This window comes from Petaurus breviceps, unplaced genomic scaffold, assembly GCF_028583685.1.
Source record: "Petaurus breviceps papuanus isolate PSGF00001 unplaced genomic scaffold, PetGlider_PUasm1.0 220, whole genome shotgun sequence".
Lineage (NCBI taxonomy): Eukaryota > Metazoa > Chordata > Mammalia > Diprotodontia > Petauridae > Petaurus > Petaurus breviceps.
The window spans coordinates 3,495,023-3,512,399 of NW_027185876.1; the positions used below are offsets into that span (position 1 = coordinate 3,495,023).

A 17,377-nucleotide genomic window follows, 5' to 3' on the forward strand; every position below is an offset into this window, starting at 1 on the left:
TGAGAACCCATCCATCCATTACTTCTGGAAGCAATTCAATTTACTTTTGAAGAGTTTTTCACTATAAAGCCTGTATTTCTTTTTCACCCTGTTCCTGGTTCTGCCTTCCAGGGTAAGCAGAGTAAGTATAATTTGCATCCTTGGAGTTCCAGATCTTTTTGGGGCAATCTTGAAGTCTATTCTTGGTTGCCTTTTCCTGAAAATTCTCCAGATTTATCAACATCAATCTTAAAAAAAAAAAGTGACTCTCAGGGGCGGCCAGGTAGCACAGCGAGTAAGAGTGCCAGCTCCAGTGTTGAGAAGACCTGGAGATCGAGTCCTGGGCTCAAGACACTTAGCACCCACCCAGAAACACCTGGCCGTGTAATCTTGAGCAAGTTACTTAACCCCGACTGCTTAAAAAAAAAAAAGTGACTCTCAAAATGAACACAACAGAAGTGAACAAAGTGGGATTATTCCCCTCCCCTTATCCTGGATACTGCTTCTCTTAAAGTAGTCTATGACACACTTTAACTTTTTTGAATGTCTTAATCACATTGCTGACTACTCAGGTTGAGCTTGCTATCTAGGCTAGAAGTCCAGATCTTTTTCAAACTTGTGTATCTCATGCTTCTCCCATCTTGTACTGAGAAGTACAATGACGTCCTAAAAAGAGTACTGGATTTCAGAGTAAGCATTTCCCGACCCTGAGCACTGTCATTTTACTTTTAGCCATGAAGTTTCCCATCTATAAAATGGTGATAACACCTGTAGTACTCATGAATTGTTATGAGGAGTAACTAAGATAATTTATGTAAAGTTCTTTGCAAATCTTAAAGCACCTTGTAAACTTGTTATTATTTCTTGTGAATTTGATTTTTTTGAACCCAAGAGTAACAATGTATTTATTTCTGTTAAATTTCATCTTTTTCTAAATAAAGTTCAGGTCAATATTTTAATCTAACATCCCCCCCCCATAGTTGGTATTATCCAATATAGTTGATTATCCCCTTGATAAATGTATTTGATTAGGCTATTCACCTTTATCCAACTTAGTGATGAATATTAAAACTAATTCTGGCACTTCTGGTGTTTTGATTAATTTGGTCTCCCAAAGGACAACTTAGGTAAAAACTACTTTAAAGGGGTGGAGCTCTTTTAAACTTAGCCTCTTATGTAAGACTGGTTCCCTTTCCCAAAAGGGTGGGAACAGGTAGTCAGAAGACTTAAATGAATCCCTAAGTATAACCTAACACACTAAAGGGGATTTTTGCCAATAGTGGTAAATTTGGAAAGTGAAGGCTTAGGTACCTCCCAGGGTTGTTGTGAGGATTATAGTATTTCTAAAGTGTTTTGCTAGCGTTATGATTGTGATAGGCAAATCACTCATTTCCTTATTGTAAAATAAGGATAGGTGGGACTGAACTAGTCAACCTTCTGAATCTAAGCTGCTATCTAATTTAGTCATGCTGGTCCTATACAAAGGGTATCTATTGGTCTTACACTGAGATATTTAAAAAAACACAAACCTTCTTTTCTCCCTTTGTGCTCCTAATAAGTGTTGCCCCTGATTTCTGCACTTGCTCAAATTTTTTAATGCAAAATTGTCTCTTCCCAGGCCATCCCTATGTTAGTGGTTTCTGTCATTAGGTAAGTTCTCTGAGGTCTGTACTCCCAGCTCGTAGGTAAACTCCTAATGCATTTGCATTATATTCATGGTCACTCAGAAGCCTGCAGTACTGAGCCAGCAAAGTTTTTCTGGAACTTTTTCCTATCCAAAACCATGAAGGATAGCTGTGAGAGAAACTGGTTAGCACATGTACAGAGTGAAGCAGTGTAACTGCATCAGACTTTGGGGACATCCTGTAATACATATGGAAGTGCTTTAGGTTCTAGCAGCATTGTCAACAGATGGATAGTTGGGCATGTGTATATTTTTCATAGGTACCTATTAGCACTGCAATAGATGTGCATTCAGTGTATGCTAGTGTATTAATGTATCTTTTTTTTTTCAAAATATTTTTCTCATCCTATCTCCATTTCACCATTTTAGGGAGGGGGAGGGGGAAAAAAGATACCAGAGAACTCACACTCAAGCTAATGCTCATTTGTAAAAATTAGTTTTTGACTTTCACAACTCTTGTGAGAATAGAGAGAACAAGGTGGTATTATCCCTATCTTTACAAAGAAGAAAAATGGGGCTCACAGAGCCTAGGGAACTTGCCACCCTGCTCATTAGCTGTGTGATCCTGGGCAAGTCACTTAACCCCATTCACCTCAGTTTCCTCATCCGTAAAATGTGCTGGAGAAGGAAATGGCCAACTGCTCCAGTATCTCTGCCAAGAAAACCCCAAATGCGGTCACAAAGAGTAAAGGGTTGAACACGGCTGAAAGGCAAACTTCTAGGTGCCTCGATTTTTTTATCGGTTAAATGAGAGGCAACGATCTTGAAGACCAGTTATACTTTACAGATATGTAACATATATGTAATATGTACAATCCCTGTCTTTATCAAGAGACATGAGCGGAATGTACTTTTTCTACACTATAGTTTCTCGTTAATGATGAGATGCATTTAACAAGAAACAAACAAAAAAACCCAACCCAACCCACTCTGAAAAGTAAAGTTTCAAAATTATCTCAACAAGGCAAGTACCACTGTGCAGAGGAAAAAGCCCTGGTACCCGGCTCAATCTTGCCTCTAAAACCGACCTCAATAGCTTCAAGACACAACGTCAGGCACCGGACAGGCATAACGCCTGTTCCTTTGTCCTTTCCCTGCCCGTTTCTAAACTTGGACAAAAATCACTTCATTTTTACGGGCCTGGGTTTTCTCATCCTTTTAAGTGAGGAGATTCCATGCCCAGTGAGACGGCCAATTACTGCCACCAAGGTCAGGCACTGGGTAAGGACCGCTGGATTTTCCCCAGCATGCTCTTCCCCCACGTGAAGTAACCAAGACAGACACCGGGCTTCACCCACGCCCACCCCGCTCCCCAAGCACACCAATAACTTAGAGGCACCGAGAGCCCGCCCCCTCCGGCGCCGAACCAATGAGCTAAGGCGGCCACAAGCACAGCGGAAGAGGAGGGGCCTGCTGGTTGCCAAAGAAGCCGCTTCCCCTCGGCCACCAGCGACGGTTGAGTTCGTTCTACTTTGTCCGGTAACAGCGACTTTTCCGCTAACGAATCCAAGGAACACGTTTTTTCCCACCGGGCCACCTACCTACCCGCCCCTCACCTTTCTCACTACCCACTTCCTCCCTGGCCGCTGACAGAGCAACGGTAGGGTAGATAGAACCTTCCGCTTCTGCCGGGGCCTGTGCGCCCGCCATTCCTTTTATACCCGGCGGGCGACGCGACGCGACGTACCGACGCTAGCGTCGGCGCGTTGACGTAGGCGGCGCCATTGTACTCGGGAGGCGAGATCGAGGCGCGCGGGGCGGGCTTCCGTTCGTGACTCCTTTCCGTTTTCCGCGGCCTGGGGCGGCGATACCCTAACTCCTCCCTGGGGCCGCAGCCCGACCTCCCTCTCGCGCTTTTATCTCCGTGGGCGTTTACAGTCTAGGCTAGGCCGCAGCAGCCGCTAAACTGAGGGGCGAGCAGCGGCCGGCCTTATGCAGGAGCCGTGCTCCCTTCTCCCGGGCGGCGCCGCGGCGGCGGCGGCGCCGCTCGCCCTCCCCACTGTATGCTCACTTACGAAGCCTTCCTCAGAATTGATTCGTGGATTTTAGGGTACGGCCTCGGCGGGAAGGGACCTCGACAGGCCACCGAGGCCGGCCTGCTCATTGAACGCAGGGGGAAACCGTCACAAAGCGGGTGGATTTAGGAAGGCCCGAGTTCAAATACGGCCGCAGACTCGTCTAAGCCTGGTGACCCTAAGCGGGTCACTTAACCGCGTTCTGCCTCTGTTTACGCATTCGTAAAAGAGGACAGTAACAACACCCGCTTCCCAGGATTGTTGGGAGGATCAGACAAGATAACTGTAAAGCTCTTAGCTCGGTCCCTCGTGTTATTATCTTAAGGGTCCAGGAGCGCGGGTGTCCTAGCATGGCCATTACGTCACAGGCGAGGGGAAAGGCCCGGGTGGGGACTAGACCTCCCTGGTGGGGAAACTCCTGAGGCCAGCACACATTGCCACACTAGCTGAGTCTCAGAGTTGTCCAGAAGGCGTGTCCACGGTCCCGGCCCGAGTGGGCCCTGGGGCTGGCTTTCCCAAGCCCCGCCCCGGGGCAGCCTTGGGCATCCCTGCCCTAGAGCCAAAGCCCTGGGCCCAGTTACAGACGAGAACCTAGGGGCAGCCGTGGCCCTGGTTAATGTTGTGCTTCTTGGTGGCTAGGCCGGATGGAGGGAGAAAAAGTTTTTAAAAGTCTTCAGTTTCCTAAGAAGCCTTTGATAATGAGCGCCCGCGTTGTGCCAAGGCGCTGTTCAGATCCCCTCTTCTGATCCCCGTTGTGGGTCCTAAAAGCACTTGCTCTGTGTGTGTGTGTGTGTTGCGGGGGCAAGCTCTAGAAAAGCCAGGCCCGCCCTGGGGGAGCCTGCGCTTAGGGCCACCCCGAAGTTTCCGTGTGCACAAGGGCCCCTCGGGTGTGGCTTGGGTGGGGGGCTCTTGTCAGGTGTGTAGGGGCACTTTGTGAGTTGGGCCAAGTTCTCTGTACTGTTTTTCACCATTCAGGGCCGGCCTAGCGGGCCCTTTCCCCCAAGCAGCTGGGTGTGATGGCATCAGACACTGCCCGCCTGTGTTCAGTGGACCTCGGATGGGTCAGACTGGTGGGCAGGATTCACGCTGCACAAATAGCTTAGGTGTTCTAAAAAGTACCGGGTACTGTGTGGTTCAACCAGAGAATGTTAGGTTTGTAAAGGAATTTGAAAGTTCCAATGTAACAGAGACATTGAGAACAATAATATTCTTTTGCCCACCTGAACCAATTCGTTTGTTTTTGGCCTAACCCAGGGGCTGAGGAAATCGACCTCTGGGCAGAACAAATTCATAGGAAAGCAACAATGAGATTCTTAAATTCAGTCTGGGCTTTAAAGAAAAATAGAATTTGTGGGCAGCTTTTCTTGCCCCTTTTAATATTTTAAAATTTAAACTCTGAAATATGCTCCATTTTTCTGTATTTTAGTGGTAACATTGAAATAGATTGATGTAAAGAAATGTTGGGATAAACTAAGAATTCATGACAGACATTTTTGTGAATGAAATTTAATATTAGCTATTGAGAGTATAAAGAATAAAAGTATTTGCCTTGAAGAAGCTAAAGCTATTTATGATTTGGGGGGGGGAGTTGTGATTTTATTTATATAGGAAACTTGGAGAGGAAAGCTCCTCTCCTAGTACGGATGGACAGCTGTTCTTAAGCTTTTCTTCTTACTGAGTTGCCTGGGACTTTGGGAAGTTAAGTGACTTGGCTAGGGTTACACATCCATTATATATTCAAGGGAGAAACTTGGGTCTTCCTAAATCTCTGGCCAGGTCTCTCCATCATGTCACGTTAGTAATGATTTAGTGTTCTTTTCCAAAAATGACCTGTTCTGTGTTGGCATTTACCAGTAGTTATGAACAATAAAATAATATGTTTAATTTCTATGTTTTAATTTTTATAGTGAGGAAAACCAATGTGGTATAGTGAAAAAAGCACTAATCTTTTAACCCAGCTGTCCTGGGTTTTAGTCACAAGATAACTTGCTTTAAAACTATAAAGTCACTTAATCTCCTCTGAACCCATTTCCTTACCTGTAAGATAAGAATAATAATATGCTATTTAACACCATAGGTTTGTGAGGGATAATTTGCAGTGAAGTTTCCCCATTCTGAAAAATCAAATGACTAGAGTGGCTTCAGCATCCACTAGGCCTAAGTTTAGAAGTCACCTGATCTTACAGGAATCTGGGACTTAAAGCAATGGAGACCCTCCCCAGTGCCACCTCAGCACAAGATATGCCAAATAAGGATACAGCTGCCTTCCTGGCCTTGCATTGGACACCCACATGTTTCCGTGTCCTTTGTCTCCAAGATAGATTCCCAAGCTTAGGTTGTGGGCCGACCTCCTTACCAATGAGAGTGAAGGCCAGTTGGGGGGGTTGAGTTTCTGCATTAGCAGGTTATATAACCATGGGCTTGCTTGTACCTGCTGTTCTCTCCCTGGCAGATGCCATTTGAGCGACAGGAGCAGAGTCCTTTCTCATGAGGCAGAATAAAGACCTTTTCTGATCTCAGATTCAGACTCTGAACTCTTTTATCCCACATAGGTTGTTTCTAGGGAGTCATAGAGTTGGAGATGGAAAGTACTTTAGAGTTCATTTAATATCACCAACTGAAACAGATAAAGAAAAAAACCTAGACCTAGACCAATGAGGTGATTTGCCTGAGGCCAAGCTAGGATTCAATCCCTGCTCCCCTCCAGGACCAAATCCTGTTCTTTCCCACTATATAAACGCTTCTTAAATGCCACATAAAAGAAAGGTATTGTTATCAGCAATCATAATAAACCCTTCACTTATCTAGAGGGTATGTACCTGATATATACAGTCTGTTGACTATATTTGAGAATCAGGAAACCCCACAAAGTGTCACAAATTGTAGAAGTAAAATACCTGCACCTTGTACATGTTGCCCTCTTATCCGGCCTTAGAACCTATTCTTGTTGAATAAGAGTTCTAGTAAACTTACTTTCCTGGTATCATTGCTCACAGCCCATCTGAGGCCTTCAGAGAGGAGGAGTGGTCAAGAGACCTCACCAGGCAGAAGCTGTAAAGCTTTAGATAGCCCTGGTCTGGGGCCTTCCACAAACCTCAAGAAAGACCTGTTTCATTTGTTCCTCACAGTAGCCATTTAAAGCATGTATGATGAAGAATGGGTGCAGGAGGGTACTTAACAACCTTATGCACCAGGCTAATGGATATTCAAGCTGTCCTGATGTTTACTCTGGTGCTTTTTCTGTTTTACCACATTGAGTTATTGAGGAAAAGTTAAATTAGGGGATGTGGACTCTGCTTAAGGAGGGAGAGAAAGCTGCAGTATATTTTAAAAATTTCCATCCAAGTGTGTAAAATAAATTTTTGGTGTTGATGTTACTTTCTATTTCTGACATTCTCTGATCCCCTCATTTAGACTTTTTATGATTGGTGCACACAACAACAGTGAAGTTCCTTTAAATTTTATGCAGGAGGAAGGTATTGGAAGGCCCTTACCTCTCTTTCAACCTGACAAGGGTGATTCGTCTCATTCCAAAAATCGAGGGCAGGTATTTCGTCCTCATCCTTTCCATGTAAGTTTGCGAATTGTTTGGTTTTTTAAAAGGAAGGAGAGTAGGGATGGTTTTACTAGAATTTTGAGAAAACTTTTAAGAGTTGTCAGATTCTCCAGCCTAGCATTCTACTCTGTAGTGGAACTCTTATCTTCCAGATTGTCAGTTTATCAGTCCAAACAACAGATATTTATTAAATGCTCGCTGTGTGACCAACAATGCAGTCTATCATCGGACATTTATTAAATACTGACTGTGTTCTAGGCCCTTTGTGCTGTAGATAGTGGGCATAAACAGAATAATCTTTGCCCTTCAGGAACTTGATGCAGAGAAACAATTACACTTTAATAGTTTAGTGGTTGTAATAACTATACAATGTTGGTTGTACCCTTCTCTGGTGATATTTGGAATCACTGGTATCAAACATAGCATTCCTGATTCTAGTGAGGAAATAACAAGTGTGTCAGTCTCTCCTTGGTTCCTAGCTGTTTTTCCCTCCACTATAGAATATAGAATGAAATCCCAGACCAAAAAAAAGAGAAGAAAATAGTTATTTGGGATTTTTTTTTTTACATTTTTTATTTATAACTCTTGTTTTTACATTATCTTGCCCAATATATATTCCTAATCCTTCCCCCTCCAATCATCTTTTAGAAAAAAAATAAAAAAGAAAAGGGGGAGGAAGCAGTTTAACAAAACTAATCAGTACATTAACCAAGTCCAGCACTGTTCCATATTCATGCAAAGAAAGGAGGAGAGTACATTCTTATAAGTCTTATTTAGGACAAAACTCGGTCATTATAATTACACAGAGTTCAGTTTGATTTTATTGTTTTGGTTGTTTTAATAAACAGTATTGTAGTTATAGTGTATATTGTTTTCCTGCTTATGACACTGCATTAGGCCATGTTAAGGCTTGCTGTGTTTCTCTGTATTCTATAAGATAGTAGCGTTCTAATATGTTTACTCTTACACTCAGTTTGGAAGGGTGTTTTAAAAATTCATTGATACAGCTTTTATCAAAGTATTTCAAACCTACTTAAAGTTAGTGAGTGTTGGACAACAATAATAACTAATTTATATAATGCTTTGAAGTTTATAGAATGCTTTATTCACAACACTGAGAGGTAGTATAAATATCCTAATTTACAGAGGAGCAAATAAATGACTTGCACAAGCTTTCACAGCTAGTTAAGTGTATCTGCCTCTCAATTCTCTTCTTTTTAACACTGAACCATTCTAATAAGGGATTACTTGGGATGATAATTGTTTTGGTCTAACTAGGTTAGGGTTGAAGTCAAAAGTCCATTTTGAAATGCTAAAGGAAGGCCAAAATTAAAAAAAAAAAACATTTCCAAGTTTTCAGCTTGCCTGGAAAAGGAACTCCCAGAGCCAAATCCAGATTCTGTTATTGGATTTATGGAAAAGCCAGAAAAACAGGAAAGTCATTCTGAAGAACTGTCATCACACCATCCAAGTAAACAACAAGAAAATAATCAGCCATGGAGCACAAGTGAAAATGAAGTAAACTGGTATGCTAATGAATAGGGAATTTTAAATATCTGTAATTTATATAACTTGTTATATAAATTTTCTCTTACAATTGTGTCCTATATTTCCAGTAAAGCACCCAACTTTATTCTGACAATCATTTATTTATAAGTCATCAGATTACATGTGTTTTCATTTGCCAGAATTGGATTAGACTGGTATAAACAATAATAAAAACCTTACATAAAATATTTATATAGCAAAGGCTTTTGGCCTTGGTAAATACAAGCCTGAGTACTTCAGATCACTGGAATCTTAGTTCATAAAGAACTCCACTCAGGTCCTTTTCACACAATTGATTTTGGCAGGGAAGCGACACTTGATTCTCTAAAGGCTGGTACATATTTTGACTGCTCCTGCCATGCTTAAATGTCATCAGGTGTGGAATGTCATCTCAGAATATTAAGTTAAGAGACTTATCACTCAGGAATGGGATAAAGCAGGATGGACGTTTTTAGCCACAAAAATTCAAAGGAACCTCTTGAGGTTTACCGTATACATTGTTTGAGGGAAAAATCATACCAATGAAATGACAGATCCTGAAGGTGTGCAGTTACATAGAATTCCTTTGGATTTTTTAGGAAGGTGAATGTACATGATAATTTGGATACTGTGCAAAAAAATTGTAATTGTATGGTTTGATCATCATTAATGGAGAACATTTATTGGCTCCTTGGGTAATTTCTTGTAAGTCACAGAATCTGAGCTGGAAGGAATTGCTGAGATGGATGTGATGAAGTCCAGTCCAAGACTTCCCTCTCTAGGATAATCGAGGGGTGCAGCCCTCCTGCCATGGCAGCCTGTGCCACTTTTCTAGGGCACTGATTGGTAGGCATCTTTTCCTTAGAGCATAAAGCCAAAATATGCTTTCCCATTGTTTTTGACCTGTTACTCCTGGTTCTACCAGGACAAGCCTAGTCCCTCTCCCAGTCGACAGATATTAACCAATTAATTATCTAGTCAACCCTTGAATTTATGTATTTGTGACTAATTTTTAATCTCAGCCATGTTTCACTTTGATTAGTAGACATAAGCTCATTGTAGACAAATATGAAAGATTTTTTAGATGATTAGTTAATTGATATGGTGGATAAATCTGAAGATGAGCTCCAGATATAGTCAGGCTGGTCAGCAGGTAACGGATATATCCATTGTTTGTCTCTGGACCCACAATGAAAACCCTTTTATAGTTGGGTAGTACCTTCTCTGCTGGCACATATTTTTTTCCTACTAGGAAACAGTAGACTATGTTGGCCTGTAATTCTGCTTTTCTTCAAAATAAAAGTGCTTTGAGGATAGATGGATGATTTATTTAGTATGGCTGGTCCTACTGGTGGAGACCAAAAACTTGTGGTCTAGTAATAAGGAAAAATGTATTGCTTTGAGGCTTATAGAACACCTTTTTCCATTATGAAGTAGGGGAGAAATGCCTTATTCTTATCTTCCTTTTCCATATGAGCAAACAGGTTTAGAGAAGATAAGGGATTTGCTCCCAGTCACACAATAAATACCAAGGCAGAGTTTTCATCCAGCCCTCTTCCAAGTTCTTGGTAACATTCCTTGCTCCCTCTGCTGGTTGCTGTGGCCACAAATTTCATGCTGTGACTAACTGGTAAGGAGCCTTTCAAATTCATCTAGGTTGATGGTTGCATGTCAGAGACCAGGCTCACACATAAGCAAAGCTTTTCTCTCTGGGAAATGTGTTTTGAAGGTATAACTTTTAGGATCCAGGGTTACTCCATGCCTCAGAGAGGTAGGTCAGGGCTTTATGTCTGTCCATTGAAAGCATAATGAGAAAAGCAAATTTAACTTAATATCTTTTTTCCCTTCCTTTTTTTGGTGTGTGTGTGGGTAGGCTGAAACAAGATATCCTAAATGAACAGACTGAGCTGGAGAGAAAACTTCAGGAAACTGAGATTGCTGCTAATTCTGTAGTAGCACTGATACCATTATTTAAAGACTTCCTTGCTGGGTTTAATAGTGAAAGTGTGAGTAATTTGTATTACATTTTTTTTTTGTCTTTTTGGAGGGCAATTGAGGTTAAGTAACTTGCCCAAGGTTACGCGGCTATTTTTTTTGTGTGGGTGTTAAGTGTCTGAGGCTAGAACCGAACTCAGGTCCTCCTGACTCTGGGCTGGCGCTTTACTTACTGTGCCACCTAGACACCCCTGAATTACATTTTCAAAAGTTCCAATTCATGTGAATATTAGTAATTTTCTTTAAAAAATAGACTGAAAAGCCAATTTGGTAATTTGCAAAGCATAAAGACTTCTTGTTTGGTTATTTAATCTGATTGCTGAAAAGCAAAATGCAGTTATTACAGATGTTATATAAGGGGAGAGTCTGGGCTCCTAAATCCTCTTGATTCACAGTAGACATTAAAATTCCTCATGGATATAAATGAAATAAAGAACTAAGGACAGATCTTATATTATATCTTAATCAGTTGACATGTAGCACTTAACATTTAAATTCCCTCTGGGTATAGAAAGATGACATTTATTCATACTTAGAATGTTATATATCATTGACAATTATATATCCCCAAATTTTCAGTGTTTGCTAAAGCTTGAATTGGGAAGGTTTGACATTTTAGTCCATTAACTTTATTCTCTAACTTTAGCATTTTAACTTTTAGTATTGGATTATTAAAGCTCAGTTTTCCTTTATGGTTGCTCTTTGAATGACTTAGGCCAGAAAAAAGGGCATTTCTGGTAGAACTGCAACAAAGCAGTGATTGTGGAAGAAAACCAAAATAAATAGGCCAAAGTAGTAGTAGTAATATGTTTTAGTAAAAGCTGTAGCTAAGGACACATTTTAAAATGCCTTTGTGGTAATATAATCTTTCAGCTAATAACCTTGTCACATAGATATGTGGTGATTTCCTAAACAGAAGCAAATGCGGTAGAACATTTTCAACAAGCAAAATGAGTTTTAGAAAGACTCAGTTTAAACAAGACAACTCTAAACCTAGATGGTTAGTCTGAAGGTGAGGAATAATATAGGTGATTATTTTTTGTTTGTATTTAAAGAGTAATTTTCATTGTTCTCAGAAGATAATAATTTCAAATCGGAGACTAGATGTTTTTAAAATTAAATTTCTATAGAACATGAAAATGATTTTTGGCATGGCAACAAATATTTCAATCAGTATTAAACTTTTAAACATCAGAGTATGAAAAGGAACTGTGTTCTTATAGAATTATATTTCATAGAAATGTTGTAGTCTCAATTTCAAGTAAAAAGAGAATAAAGAACTAGTTTTATAACAATCTCAAAGCCAGCAGTCAGTGGTCAATGGCCACATTTGGAAATCATTTTGTGGGACTGGGGGTGGGGTGGTGATAATCACTTACTGCAAAACTGTAATAATAGAAGCACTAGAGAACCTCAGGGATGAAAATCAAAACTTGCAGTCCTTTGCCAGCTAAACCATGCTGGTGAGATTTCCTTAGATTTCATATTAGCTGAATTTCTATCATCATAGTTATAAATTACAGAGGATAAGGGATAGTAATGGGACTTGTGATTTCACTTGTGTAGGGAATTCCCAGAGGAGAAAACCCTGCCTAGCAATGCTTGTCTGGCACCTTCTCTGCAATCTAGAGTTTCTTGTGGCACATCGAGGTTGGGTGCTTTGCCCAAGGTCACTAGTCATGCTGTGGCAGAGGCAAGGTTTAAACCTGTGTCTTCCAGAGATACGTACATATGCATGTGTGTGTAATTGTACACTACGTTTGTGTACATACTTAATGCTTGTGTATACACATATCAATGCATGCATGAATGTATATTTTACATATATCTATATATAGATCAATCTGTTTATAGTTACCAGTCACATATGTTCATATACTTATCAGATAGATGATTCTGTCAGTTATATATTATTAAAACATTTATATTAAATTATTAAATATGCAACATTTTTGAAGTAACAGAATAATTTGGAAACAGGAAATAGATATTTAGATAATTTAGGCAAAAATAGATTTGTTGATGAAGAAACATTTAAAAAACAACCAGAGTCCTAATAGGCTATATGATAATTTGTTGAATTAATTGCTCAGCTTCCCACTACTGTTTGTGTACATTTATCTTTACTTATGATTGCCTTGAATTTGTAGGTGAGCAGTTCAATTGACATATTGAAGGCCAGGTTAGCTGATAATGAACATGAAAATAATGTAAGTTCTTTTTGACTGTCTTTGTCTCTGTATTATTTTGTTGCCTTGTGTATTATTTAATTTTGTAAAATTTATATAATACCACCCCAGTTTAGATATTTATGATTTTCTAATTTAATTGCTGTAGGTTCTTAAAAAGAAAGTTCTGGAAAAGGAGGACTATATCCAGGAGCTTTCTTCTTTTATTCAGAAAGAAAAAGTAAGTGCATTTTGGTGTAAAACTCTTAAAACTATAGATTTTTCTGGAAACATAGTAAAAATTCTCTTCTCCTTAATTTCCCTCTATATATAAATACTCACATAGTCTCAGAAAGAAAGATATATATTTTCAGCTCTGGTCATTTGGAAACTACGAGTTTGTTTTTGCTATCCAGTTGCCCTTACTCCTAAATATTTTAGAGGGGAAATGTTTTAGGTTTTATGCAAAAACAAAATTTTATGATTTCAATATAAAATGATGCAAATAATGAACTATACAATATTTTTTCACAAAATTGGAAGTTTAATTGAGCAATAGAATAATTTTGTGATTTGCCAACATCATGTTAGTATAGCCTAGGATTATATTCTAGGGGAGAGAGGAAGTTTTGTACAGATAAGGTAAATATTTGAATTCAGACACTAGGAAGCAAAACACATGGAAATTCCTATAGTATCACATGTAGGACACATTTAATAACTGGAAATAAAAGATTACATAGTCTGACATAATATTTTTACTACATTTCGAGAAGATTATAGCCTAATGGAAATCACAAGCAAAACACGTAAGTAACTTTTTGTGACTTATCAAAGATTAATACACTTCATATTTTTTCCATTCTCTTTCTTAGGCAAATACCTTAAAAACAAGTCAGCTTTCACATTCAGTGAAATCGGTACAATCTCACCTACAGCTGCAGATTCAAAAAAAAGAAGCTGAGAATGATCAGTTGAAATCATATATGAAGGTTAACTTACATTCATTTTATTCACTATTGCTTAAGTGGTCAATTAAATGAGAGTGTTGAAAATAGAAAGTCATTCCTTAATATTGACAGTTTTTAAAGGAAATGAAATCAGGAAATTTAATTAAACAAGTATGGAGTGTTTTTAGTAAAAACACAGTGAAATTTCTAAGGTAAATCCTAAGTTGGGGATGGTACTGTCCTGATGCTTTCCATTCAGCGTGCTTCAGTTAAATCCCTAGTGCTCTCCAGACTGAGGACATGAAAGTAGCTCCAGTACCCCCCTCTTGTGAAGAAGCTCTAGAGGAGGGAAATCTAGATCTCCCTGTCCCTTCTGTCATAGCCAGGTGCCGAATAGGAGCTCAAGCAAAATGCTGTGAGAAATTTGAGGCAGCAGAGTAACTGATTCTCAGGGAATTGGATTTTGTAGGGGAGGGGGTGGGACTTCAGCCAAAAAAAGCGAGAGAAGGAGTTGACTTTCAGTCCTGGTGATGAGGGACGAAAGAGACAGCAGAAAACCGGACTGGAACAAAACAAACTGATTCAGTTTGACTGAAGGTTAGAGTATGTGAAGCAAGGTAGTATAAGGTCATGATAATACTTGACATTTATAAAGCACTTTACATAGGCCTCAAGGAATTGATCTGGGAGCTCTGATTTATTGCACCTCTCTATCCCAGTCCACTTGAAGAGAGTGTCGGTTGTCAGAGGCAGATGGTTGTGAGGGCACGGCCCTTTCGGATCTTGGTTGGCCTGTTTACCTGTGTGGAGACTAAGCCAGGTTTGGAGCAGAGAGTGGACTAGCTCGTGCTCTTTTCTCTCCTTATTTGCATGGGCAGATAGGAGGGGCCAAGACTATAAAAGCTGAGAGCTCAGCCCTGCTAGTGATAAGGCCTTAGTCAGCTGAGAAGAGAACCCACTGTGGCCCTAAAAATTGAGCTGTTGGGAGTTGATTTTTCACTTTTTCACCTGCATCTCCTAGAGAGCACAGAAAGAAGAGGACATATATTTCTCTCACACCTGCCTAGTTGGGTCATCATGGGGAGAAGAGAGTAGCTCTTGGATCTAGGAGCTCAGGAGATGACAGGCTCCAGAACCAATCTCTTGTTCATATTATAGTGTGAGCTGTGGTTGGTTATCTATCTACCTGCCTCCTATGCTTATCTTTTTTTTGTTTTAATTTTATTGATAACTTCAATTTTCATGGGCTATAATTATTTAAGTGCATACTAATACCCTAGGTCAGAATTTCAGCTGAGCTAAAAAATTAGTCATTAAATATTTATCATGTGCCAGGTACTGTGCTAAATGCTAGGGATACAAAAGAAGCAAAAAATAGTTCCTACACTCAAGAAGCTTACGCTCTTTATGGGGAAGACATGAAAACAGTATGTACAAAACAAGCTATATTTAGGATAAGTAAGAAGTAATTAAGAGAGGGGCGGTGCTAGAATTCAGAGGGGTTGGGAAAGACTTCATGTAAATGTGGGATTTTAGTTGAGACATAAAGGAAACCAGGGATGTCCATAAGGAAAGTTGAGGGAGGGGTGGGGGAGGGCAATCTAGGCTTGAGGAAACTATGGCCATCCATCAAAACCATGTACCTAGCCCAGAAGCTGGTGAAAGAGGTCCCAGAACATTTTGCCCAGTAGAGATGCTGTTGCCCTGAGGAAGGAGGGAAGGGAATAAATATTTATATAACACTCTGTGCCAGGCCTTGTGTGAAGCGCTTTTGCAAATATCTCATTTGATCCTCACAAAAACTGTGAGGTAGCTGCTGTTATTATCCCCATTCTATAGGTAAGGAAACTGAGGCAAACAAGTTAAATGACTTGCCCAGCGTCACACACTAAGTGTCCAAGGCTGGATTTGAACTCAGGTCTTCCTGACTCCTTGCATAGTACTCCCTCCACAATACTACCAGCTTCCTCTAAGGAGGAGTACCAGTGTGAGATCATGAGAGGATCTCACTAGAAGTGAGTAATAATAGATTATCAGGTTTCACAAATCTTGACGTTCTTTTTCCCTTCTTTGAAAACATTTTAAAATTATGGAACATTTAATTTCTCCCTCCAAAAAGGGAAAAAAAAACACTTTGTAACAAGTAAACATAGTCAAGCAAAACAAATCTTGAAGTTCACACACACACACACACACACACACACATACACACACACACCATGACCCTTTTTCTAGATCACTGAAATGGAGGCAGTGTCCTCCTTTCAGCCACTCTATCCTCTAACTTGGTTATGCCCAGAACTAGAAACAGTTAAGTAGCATAGTGTAGCAGCAAGCACCCCAAGCGTGCTCAGGGTGGCTGCCCATACAGGTTCTTGGATCTGCTTTGTTAAAGGAAAGCAACTCAAAATGGGTTAACAAGCTTACTTTAATCAGTCAGACATATATTGTTTACCTTGTTCAGGAGAAAAGGTCAGCACCCCGAACTTCAAAGTATACAGGCAGAATTATCAAGACAGAAACAGATCAAGTAGACAGATTTCCAAACTGTCCAACCATTACATCCATACCCAGTCAACATCTGGGTTTTTCAAAGCCGGGGTTGGGGGGCGGGGGGCTGGACAACGGCTTCCCAGAATACAGATCAAATCACAGAACACTTCTCAAAGTGAGCCCCAAAACAAAGCCTCACATCAGGGCTTATATAGCCTTCTCCTGGCTCAGAGAATGTAACAACCTTATTGAACCACTGGCCAATCAAAAAGTATCTACTGAAAAACAAGCCTCTCACCCCAGGTGCACTTTAGCCTAGGTGCAGGGAAGATCTTCCAAATTTGCATTCCCATTACACATAGCACCTTATAGGCCAGTGTAAAGAGTGCTGAATTTGGAGTTATAGGTCCACATCTGCCACTTCCTACCTGTGTGACCTTGGACAAATCATTTAACCCTCTGAAAAATGAGGGTGAGGTGGAACAGATGATGACCATCCTTTTTTGCCTTCCCATACCCGTTCCCACGTCCTATAGCCAATTATCAAGGGATTAACAATTGTTTCATAAGTCCTAGTTATAAACTAGTGATCTAAAAAATGTCAACTTCAAGACCCAAAATGGTCCATGGCATCACTCCAAGGCATAGCCAACCTATCGTAGGGTGAGAAGGTGGTTGACTCTCATCCTCCTCAGGAAAGACAATTTCAGAGCTTATGTACAATATAGCTACACAATAGATATGTGACTCTGAAAGACTGAAGCCCCCCCTTTTTAATATCAGCCACTCTTACTGGAACAGACTGATGGCTTTGGACTATTGGTCCAGCTGATTTCAGGCTCTGAAAAACCTTCAGTGTCTGATAATTGCTTCCTGGATAAATTAGCTCAGTATGAAAACTCTCCTAAATCCGGCACCAGTCTCAGCTTCTAACTTTGTTTCATACTCTCTTTCCTGCACTCTGTGCTCCTGCCAAATTCGCATACTGAGGTGCTTGGTTTTCATTGATC

The 17,377-nt window shown here is 40.3% G+C and overlaps 1 protein-coding gene across 5 annotated transcripts in view; it reads left to right on the forward strand.

Annotated features, from left to right (window-relative positions):
* Positions 1 to 2,004: 2,004 nt before the first annotated feature.
* ODF2L (outer dense fiber of sperm tails 2 like) overlaps positions 2,005 to 17,377 on the forward strand; it is a 37,689-nt gene continuing 22,316 nt past the window's right edge. For 2 of the 5 annotated variants that reach the window (XM_069094564.1, XM_069094567.1), the window contains exons 1-7: positions 2,008 to 3,263; positions 7,148 to 7,249; positions 8,588 to 8,760; positions 10,635 to 10,767; positions 12,907 to 12,966; positions 13,094 to 13,165; positions 13,800 to 13,916. In XM_069094564.1, the coding sequence (XP_068950665.1) occupies positions 8,648 to 8,760; positions 10,635 to 10,767; positions 12,907 to 12,966; positions 13,094 to 13,165; positions 13,800 to 13,916 (495 nt within the window). In that variant the 5' untranslated portion in view covers positions 2,008 to 3,263; positions 7,148 to 7,249; positions 8,588 to 8,647. Of the gene's footprint in view, positions 3,264 to 7,147; positions 7,250 to 8,587; positions 8,761 to 10,634; positions 10,768 to 12,906; positions 12,967 to 13,093; positions 13,166 to 13,799; positions 13,917 to 17,377 lie in introns of all 5 variants that reach the window. The other 3 variants (XM_069094565.1, XM_069094568.1, XM_069094566.1) reach the window with 3 other exon arrangements.